At 37.8% G+C, this 9,851-nt stretch overlaps 1 protein-coding gene across 1 annotated transcript; it reads left to right on the forward strand.

Moving 5' to 3' along the window:
* Window positions 1–2,061: 2,061 nt before the first annotated feature.
* Window positions 2,062–9,048, forward strand: LOC115920518 (SOSS complex subunit B1-A-like). Its single transcript, XM_030976363.1, has 7 exons — window positions 2,062–2,155; window positions 5,181–5,387; window positions 5,800–5,938; window positions 6,328–6,399; window positions 6,815–6,887; window positions 7,509–7,590; window positions 8,264–9,048. Exons 2-7 carry the CDS (start codon window positions 5,294–5,296, stop codon window positions 8,440–8,442), a joined length of 639 nt encoding a protein of 212 aa, XP_030832223.1. The 5' UTR covers window positions 2,062–2,155; window positions 5,181–5,293; the 3' UTR covers window positions 8,443–9,048.
* The last annotated feature ends 803 nt before the right edge of the window (window positions 9,049–9,851 follow it).

Here is a 9,851-nt window from a genome sequence, read left to right on the forward strand (position 1 = left end):
GGGAATGTCTCTGTGAGGAAAACAGGTGGTGATTAGCAGAAATACTTTGATAACTAGTTTCCGACAATTATAGTAAGGGAAATTTTCACCAACTAAGTAGCCTACTTTATGTTGGTTGTTATAGATTCAATCACTGGCGTACGCAGGATTTTTTCAAGGGGGGGGGGGGGGGGGGGTAAAATCGGGCCAAAAAATTTCTTAACGACTCAGCCAGCCGCTGAATAAGCGGGGGGGGGGGGGGGGGGGGGGGGGTAAGAGGACACTTTTTTTTGGTCTCGAAATTTGAAAAATTGACATTTTCTTCCGTTGGGGGGGGGGGTTAAGGTCACCTTAATTAGGTCAGCCGTTTTTTTTTTTTTTTTTTTAAATAAATTTTTAAAAAAACTCAAAAGGGGGGGGGGTTTCCCAAAAAATATACACAAAACATACACATAAAGGGGGTTTAACCCCCCCCCCCCCCCCCCCCCCCTGCGTACGCGCCTGGATTCAATACATCACTTATCTATATAAACACTGCTGAAACCACATTTACTTTCGATTAAAGATGAAGACAGTATCTCGACAAAAATATTTTCTATTCCATGCAGTCTGAGAAAGGTATATGGAGTATAATTATGTCACATTTGCCGCGGCGGTCGTGCGGTCTAAAATATTAACGGCCAAAAGCAATTTTAGAACCGCCGCAGCTAGCATTCACACGGTCACATTATGATAGCGGTCACTTATGTTAGGGTAGCCGCAATGCGTATTTTGAATTTGTGGAGACAGAACATCTGCGGCTGCCGTACGGACTTTAAAGTGATGACGCACGGTCGCCTTAGGGCGTCCCTGCGGCGGCCGTAGCTTCTTGACAAATACGAAGGCAGACGCAAGGTAGCCGCAAAGTGCCCGCAAGGTGATCGGAGGGAGACCACACGGCGACCGCGCGGCCTGACTGATGCTACCGCTTCACCTCTGGAGTATAACACGCAAGGCCACCGTACGCCCGAGCGAGGTACGATCGCCAGTGGAACCGCTCTACGGTATGGCTACGGCGTCTAATCGCGTACGGCGAACCTAGAAATGAAAAACAGTTATAACTCAGCGTTATAATCCCACGGTGACCCATACGTCCTGTAAAGATAAGGATACGCCCCATAGCATAGGCGCCGAAAAAACTAGGGGCCAAAAATCATTTTCGCCCCCCCCCCCCCCCCGCAAAAAAAAAAAAAAAAAATATTAGAACATGTATTGAATCACATAAAGAATTATGTTCCATTCAAAGAAAAGGAAAGTTAATAGGAATTAAATTTCCTAAACATTCCGCATTCCCCTATATTTATCAATGGAGGTTTTAATTATATAGCGATACGCGCATATCGTGGAAATATTGTGAGATAATGGGAAAGCGTGTGTGTTTTTTATTATAGGGGTGAGAAGATATGAGCCCCTGAACACTGGCGTACTCATGGTGGGGGGGGGGGGGGTAGTTTTCCCCTAAATAAAATTCAAACGTGATACCAGGGATTTACAAATGTTGCCGAAATGTTGATTTTCCGGGATTTTTTCTCAATTTCTTTTGTAAAATATTAGTTTGTTGCAAATTCACAAATTAACAGTCAGGCAAAAAAAACATGCTTTTTTAGAAGCCTTCATTTCAGAGCTTGCAAAACGGAGGGCCCCTCATCTGCATTTCGCTCATGGGATCGAGGGGGAGGAGGAAGTACTTATTTGTTTGTCCCCGGAAATGTGAAAATTGCGCCGACCGATATTTCGCTCAGTGAGGGGGGAGCACTATTTTGTTGTCTCGAAAGGGGGGCGGACACTCCTTTTTTTTTTCTTCTTTTTGCTAGAGGGGGGGGGGGGGGGGGGGGGGTTTCAATTTGTGTCTAAAAAAGGTAAAAATTAACGTTTTTCTAACCTGTTTTTTGCCAGGCTCGTCGCCCCCCCCCCCCCGTCGGATCCGTGCCTGCAGACATTGTTCAATTAAAAAATGTTTGAAAATGCCATAGTTATTACTACCATTCCAGTAATGATATCGAAAAAGAAACGCAAAACGAGACTATAAGTTTTAAAGAAGGGAGGTCGTTGAAGATTTTCGAAAGTAGCGTTCCATACGCTTCATTCTGAGAAACAGATACGGGAGTCACAAATCTAACACATATTACTTGCTGTTGTAAGTTATATTTTTGTTAACAATACTTTTTGCGAGATATTCTGGCGATTTTTATGTAAATTTTTGGAGCTTGTTTGTATTTAGACTTATTTTCAATGTTTAAAACCAAAAGTAAAACAATGAATACTTTACACCTGGCCCATATACTTGATTTGTCGTAGTGTTATGTTTTGTGCAGTTCCATTGGCGTTCGCGTGCTTTCTCTATCAGGGCGAGCCGCGCTGCGGCCTGACTGAAGAGGTCATAAACTCGCTGATTGCTGTAGCTGGCGCAACGCAATGGAATTTGGTACTCGTGCACCCATAGGTGCATTACTATCCTGGCTGGGTATTAATAAAAGCTGTGCTATTGATTCTCAACATTTCAAAGTCAAACACCACTGTTGACTGATTTCACTAAAAATCGGTACTTTAGTTTAGTCGTACTTTAGTGACAATTGATGACACCTAAATAGCAATAAAATACAATTTTTTTCCGATATTAGAATATAATAGAAAGAATAATTACAATACATATTCAAATTGTGAGGCTACTGTCAAACTTGCCGATCAGCCGCATCACGCGTCGGCATGATTGTGTGCATTTGTCTGTTGTGAGTGTAATGTCTTGACTATTCATGTATTCAAATGCTGCCTATTAACACGTACGGTAGTGCAGTGCTAGAGGTCAATACGCATTAGCATTGACTCTCTATGCTTTGCTGGAGTGGTACTCGTGATTATGAGGGTAAAATCTATTACTTTAAAAATGTATGTTTATTTCAGGAATCATTCTTTCGGAATCCTGCCCGAAGTCATTCCAACTTACGTAAGCTAAAGTTCTATGTGCTTAAGTTGAGTAGGCCCTCTCTCACTTAAACTCGAAGCGACTCGAGTGGAACGGCCAATGGGAGCGTGTAAACTCGCTGTACACCGATCAATGGGCAAAGTTCTTTGTTGGGGGTAGAGGTTAGTTAGAATTATATTGTGGTCAGGACCCGGGGCCCAGGGAAGAAAATCAGATGACTCTCTTCGACCTCCCCAGTCTCTACTAGTTCTCCTTGGTATCTGCTGTCTAGAGTGGGAATATGTTCTTTGTCCTCATTTGTGAATGTTTTTTCAAAATATTTGCTCAGAATATCTTCTTTCTCTTTGTTGTTACTGGTTACTTGACTATCTTCTTTCATTTAGTCTCCAATCTTGCTCCGTGAGTTCAATCTTCCATTTGTTTTGCGCTTTAGTTAAGTAGGCCCTCTCTCACTTAAATTTGAAGCCACTCCAGCGGATCGGCCAATGAAAGCGTGTAAACTCACTGTACAGCACTCAATTACAAACAATATGCGCAAAGTTCTTTGTGTTAAGCTCAACTTAAGTTTAATGGCAATGTCAATATGTAATATTACGTCACACCACAGAGATTTTGACATGTCATTCTCTGATACAATTACAAACAATATTTGAAATTGATTTTAGAATGAAAAATTCACGTTATGAATGTCGTAATACGGGGGTAGGCACAAAGAACTCAACCATATGCAGCTTGATTGTAGGTTGGGTGATGAGCCCATTTATTTGTTGATCATCAGTAACACATGTACATCAGCATGAAGAAAACCCTGCAAATCAATGAGATGTGCCAAACATAAATACAAGACAAGTATAGATTCTTATCAACATATATCTGATAGTATACAACAATGTGGGCGAGGTAAACAGACAGTAAATTATCACACTGTTGGTTTTAACTGTGGCATCATGCATCAATGACAATATAATAATTAAGACAATATCATTGTCTTTAATTAACACATATTATATGAAAGTACATATTCAAAATGCATTAATAAACAACATTACACCAATTAAACAATGTATGTATTATTATCATAACGTATTATAATTCCTACCCAAGGTCTCTGAAGATACAAGCAGGAGCAGCTCCCGGCTCCCAAAAGACAACACAGTCCCAGACCACAATATTACAGCTTCCAGCAAACCTCGCTAGCATGTCATCTATAACAAATCATTAAAACATCCTTATAGTATACTAATAACATATTACATAAAGTAACTCATCAATTAAATTATCATACAAAGATTCCATGGGCGCCGCCATCTTTATCACAATATTAACATCATTCGCCCTCAACGGCGAAATCATTACAATCAATAATTCACGCACTAAATACAGGTAGGCGTTAACCACTAACCATTTAAATGACAATTTATCTAAACATCATATAGAATAAATGTAATAACATTTATTTAAACGATCAATGTAATTTGATTAACTAGATACCATATCCCTATGAAGACACGCTATTCTGACTAACGGAAGTTGTCAAGTACAAAATCAAATACATTCTCCTTCCAAAATAATCCTTATTTTCCTCTCCTGAAGGACATAAAAACATTTCATAGACACGTATCAAAGCTTACAATCTTTACTATCAAAGTGACATTTAAGAAAACAACTTACTTCTTTCAAAGGTGTAAAAAGAAACAAGGGCGTTGCACGTTAAACAGACGGCCCGACACACGCATAACCTCCTTCGCCCATGACAAGATGCAATGTGTACCCATGTATCTGCTATGTCAGGCAGATTCCCGCGCCCAAATACAAAGACCTATCACAATTCTATAAACAAAATATCCTTCCTCTTTTTGCTATTTTTGTACAAACACCTTTTGAATGAAGTAAAAATTAGTTATTACACATTATAAGCAATCTTATTCCTTTTTTACATAGACTTAAAATATGTCAATTCTTCCTCAAGATACCAAAACAAACTTATAAATCGAGGAACTACATTTCATTCACCGTATTTTTAAACAGCAGTTTTATGCAAATTATACAAAGTCATTTGCATAAGAAAAACATGTATAAATCCAATTTCCTACATGAACAAATCATATACACTTTGTTTGAACATGTTTGATACTACAGAAGACTTCATCAGAGAGCAACAACCTAAATATATTATTTTCAAATTTCAATTCATTTTATAGTAATCTCGAATAATGTTTTTTTTTTTAATGACTTTTAGGTAGAGTCGTCAGGGTATCTGAGTAATATTTTTTCTTCTTCAACAAGTTGGTATCAGTTGGTGGTCTTGGCTTCATCTTACCTTCATCTTATCAGATTAAGAGAGCTGATGAAATGGCCAATGAAAGAGAACAAAAAATGACTTTAATCAAAGAATTGCGACCAGGAATGAAGAATCTTCAAATCATATTCATCGTCCTTGATATAGGTAAGGGGGCTTGTGTATTCTTTTGCTTCAAATTTTCATTCCAAATCAGATCCTTAGAAATATCAGGCACTGTTGTTAGCCAATTGATTAACAGGAATTTGTTATATTTTCATTGATTTTTGTATTTATGTTCCGTAAACAGTTTTAATTATGAGCAATGAATCAGATTAGAATTTGCCCTGTAATTTTCTAAGCTACAATCTTGTTGACAGTGTAAATAGATTTAATGATGTGAATGCACAATATTATTTCACATTTCACTTGAATAGATTTGTTTGATAAAAGATCAATTATTAATATGTATTTGTTTATATTACAGTTTGTCTCATTTAGTAACTGTTACATTTTATTGGTATTCAATTCGAAAAAGAATTTTGATCAAACACTTCTAAATATAATTCTGCAATTTCAGATAAGCCAACCAAGACTAAAGATGGGCACGAGGTGAGGTCTTGTAAAGTGGCTGATAAAACAGGATGCATCAATATGTCATTATGGGATGAGCTGGGAGAAATCGTTCAGAGTGGTGATATTATCAGATTGACTAAAGGGTAAGTAGTCAAACAGAAGTAGTATTCTCAAATTTAATTGTGATGATGAATTTTAATTTCACAGAATAAAAAAATGTCCACTTGAGGATGGGTTGCTAAACTTCTGCTGATGCCTTTCTGAACTATTTATAAATGCGGACATTAAACAGCGGTTCATCAAAAGGCAGATATCTTTTCAGAACTTATTAAAAGACCTATTCACTACATGGACAAATACAAAGATATGCCTATTTTATGTCAGTTTAATTTTTGGGTAAACAGAGATAGGAGAGAGGTAAAAATTTATGGAAATGAAGTAGAATGTTGTCCATTAACTGGAACTATATTTTAAAAATGACATAATATATATCATGTTGTACACATAATTATGATCCATTGTATTTTAACAGGTATTCTTCAATGTACAGGAATCATTTGACTCTCTATAGTGGGCAGGCTGGAAAACTTCAAAAAGTTGGAGAGTGAGTACCTTATTGCTGGCGTGTTAAAACAAAATCTCTGAGAAATGAAAATTAAGCAATTTCAGAAAGGCATAACCAAAAAGCATTATGATAATATCCTTTAGCATTTATACAATTTCAATTCAATTCAAGTTTATTTCTACAAATTTCATTATGCAAACATTTCTATGGACTCAAAGAAATTGAAGATAAAAGATTTTTTTATATAGATTTTACAAAATAAGCTATAAATCAACAAGAGTGAGATATACTTTTAGAAATGTAATATTTAAAAGCAAAATAAATCACTTACAATAGTCAACATCATATCCAAATATCATTAATAGAATGTAAATTTTAATACATGTTTTACGTATAATAGCTTTGATTGTTCATTTTCGTATTTTCTCCCTGCTATCTCTTATTCTTGTGACAGGTACTGTATGATATTCTCAGAGACCCCCAACCTGAGTGAACCGAATCCAGAATTCATTGCTCAATCTAAAATAGTGAGTCTTCATGTTTCATTGTGATTTTTTTCTTTTTTAAGGTGAAAAACGTAGCCTACTTAGTTGCAATTAAGGGTAGCTTGGAAAGAACTTTTGAAACGTACCTTTCTCTACAGTATAGTAGGGATAATATTTTGTATCTGGAGTCACAATTTTTAGTCTACAAAGTCATCATCAAGATGTAACATTTGAGGGCTATAAGGATGTCTAGTGGAGAATTGTCAATTGTAGGGGGGGGGGGGGGTGTTATAAATCAAAATTGAGATTTGGCCTACCATAAGAGAAGATTTTGGGAGGGGGTATGGAATAGCGGATGGAAGTAGGAAGGGGATAGAGTTTAGGGTTGTGTGTCAATCATAACACACAATGAATGCTCTGACTTGGAGGAGGGGAAGGGCTCTAGACTGCTCTATGACTCTATTAAATACAACCATTGTTTCAGTAGTTGACTCAGGTCACAATCACTTTTATTTGATTCACAAAAACAGATACTCTTGTGAGAATAAAAATAGGTTGTCAAAAAAAAATGATTACTTCTCCTTTAAAACAAGAAGTAAATGCCAGACATATGATTTCTTGAATTAACAGATTGACTGTTTTTTGTTGTTTTTTCTTCTTTAGAATTTGCAAGATGGTAGAAGCAACTCGCCTACAGGAAATAATCAAGGACTAGCCCAGCAGGCACCTAATAAGCCAAGTAATGGTAAGTCATATCCATGAGTGTCTTTATATGTTCACAGAGCACAGGTTCAACAAGATTTATAAGAATTGTAGGTATGTTTACTGGTTCTGTTTTTATGCTCCAATTTTGTTTTGTTTTGCTATTACCAATATTACCTCCCTTACAGAAGAAATCAGGAATGTCCATAGTTCATTTTCATTTCATTTTTTTATTAAGTTTCCCTATTTGATTCATGTGAAAAACAGGATGTAGGCCTAGCCTACTGTATCACTAAAGCTATGGTCACAAATCAGAACAGCGACCGATCAGTAGCCTGCTCGGTCGCTGCTGGAATTAGGCATCGCCCAGCGATTAGGTCGGTGCCCGGGCGGCAACCGCCCAGGCACCGAGCGTATTTTGGCGGTGAGTGAAAAGTGAGCAGGCGCCGCCCAAATTTTAACTCTGCGCTAAAACTTCAGCGGCGACCGAGCGATGCCCTAAAAACGAGCGGTGCCTGGGCGGCCGCCGCTCGGTGGCCGGGCAGCCGCCGGCAGAATTGGTTAAAAACTCGCCGCTCGGCCGCCGAGCAGGCTGCTTTTGGGGTTTGTGACCATAGCATAAGATTTTGTTCTGTATTCACAAGCAGACAATTATCAGTGGCCCCTCTTGCCAAGTCTTTTTTCCCTTATTTTACTTTTTTTCTTCTTTTTTATAGGTGTTAGGATGGGGAACAGTGGTGTTCCTCCTTCTGGAAATATGGATCAACAACATCAACGTCCTCCCACGCCCCCACCTGGGGGATTCCCCCACCAAGCTATCCGAGGAGGGAGGGGTCATATGCCCTCCAACAGAGGAGCCTTTTCAGGAAGAAGTCGAGGAAGGAGAGGGCGATAGTGCATTGCTTTTGTGATAGGAAAATTTGAACAAATTTACTAGAGAGGATTAGTTCATCTTCAGTGACTTCATAAAAAAATGTGGAAACTCTGAACGTTGGTGCTGTCACACTGTCATTGGAGTCTTGAATACTCTTATTTGGAACTCGGCAGTTTTGTGAAATATAATAGTCTGTGGCTGCCTTCTATATTACGCTATACCTCTGCAAGGAAAGACTTTATTTTGATACTTGATCAAAAGTGATTGTGACCTGAGCCAAGCTTAAACCAACTTGACAGTGGATGCGGAACGGCTGGAGTACGGGGCTTATCGACAAGGTAGTCTACAGCCTTTGTAGATCAGACCCTGCATTATTTGTTAGACTGAATAAGCATTTCCATGTGCAAACTTGTGCATTGTCAAATGTCATCCCCAGCTTTTTGTTGGGCTGAAATATATTCCCATCTCAGTTTAAAGCTCATAATTTTTTTTTTGTTGTCTCAGATGTTTTTTTAATTGCTATTGTTATCATCATTATTATTAATAGTATCCACATTCCAAATAAGGTAGTGACTTTAATGCTGGATGTACAAGTTTGAGTGAAAACAGACCATATTAATGATACAAATTGGGGAAAACTGACCTGATCAATTCCTTAATTCTTCCAACTATATTATTACAATTTAATTACATTTTAGGTGAATGTAAATCTTCACAAAGCAATGAATCGGCTCTATATACCATTCCAGACATTTAAGTGTTAAGATTTTTTAAAGCCCGTCTTATATCTTATTTTCATGGAAAAATGGTTGGGAGAATTTACTGTTAGAGGGTGTCGCACAGTGACGCCTTCAAAGAAAACCATAAATATCTTTGTGGTTTGAGATTATTTTCAGGATTGTTTGCATGTTAAAGGGTTAGTACAGTAGAAGAAATATAATAAGTAACATTTCATGCGAAAATTACACATTTTTTTTCATCAACCTTCAACAATGTTACCGAGTCACTTTAACGTTCGCATCCTACCGGGTACCTATTTAATAGCTGGGTGGAGAGTGGTAAGTATAGATTAACAACTTGCCAAAGGGCATGAGTGCCGGGCTTGGATCCGAATTTAATGTTGTTCACTTTGAGTTCAAGTCTGAACACAATATGTGCACCATCTCCTCTCCCTAGGAAGCTACATTCACATGCACATGTGCAAAGTGAATGCATATTTATCAGTCACACTTGGTTTTTAAATCCCAGGTAGGATTCTTTCCTCAATAATAGTGACAAATATTTCTTTTAATAATGATCAAGAGATTTGAGCTATGTGACTGGCATGGTCGTATGCTTTTTATGATGTTTGATACTGTAATCATGTACATGTATTCGTGTGTACCAACCATCCTACTTGAAATGCTGTGTTTTTACATTTTAAATATTCT

The sequence above is a fragment of the Strongylocentrotus purpuratus genome, unplaced genomic scaffold (assembly GCF_000002235.5).
Source record: "Strongylocentrotus purpuratus isolate Spur 01 unplaced genomic scaffold, Spur_5.0 spur5_contig_870, whole genome shotgun sequence".
NCBI classification, from domain to species: Eukaryota; Metazoa; Echinodermata; class Echinoidea; order Camarodonta; family Strongylocentrotidae; genus Strongylocentrotus; species Strongylocentrotus purpuratus.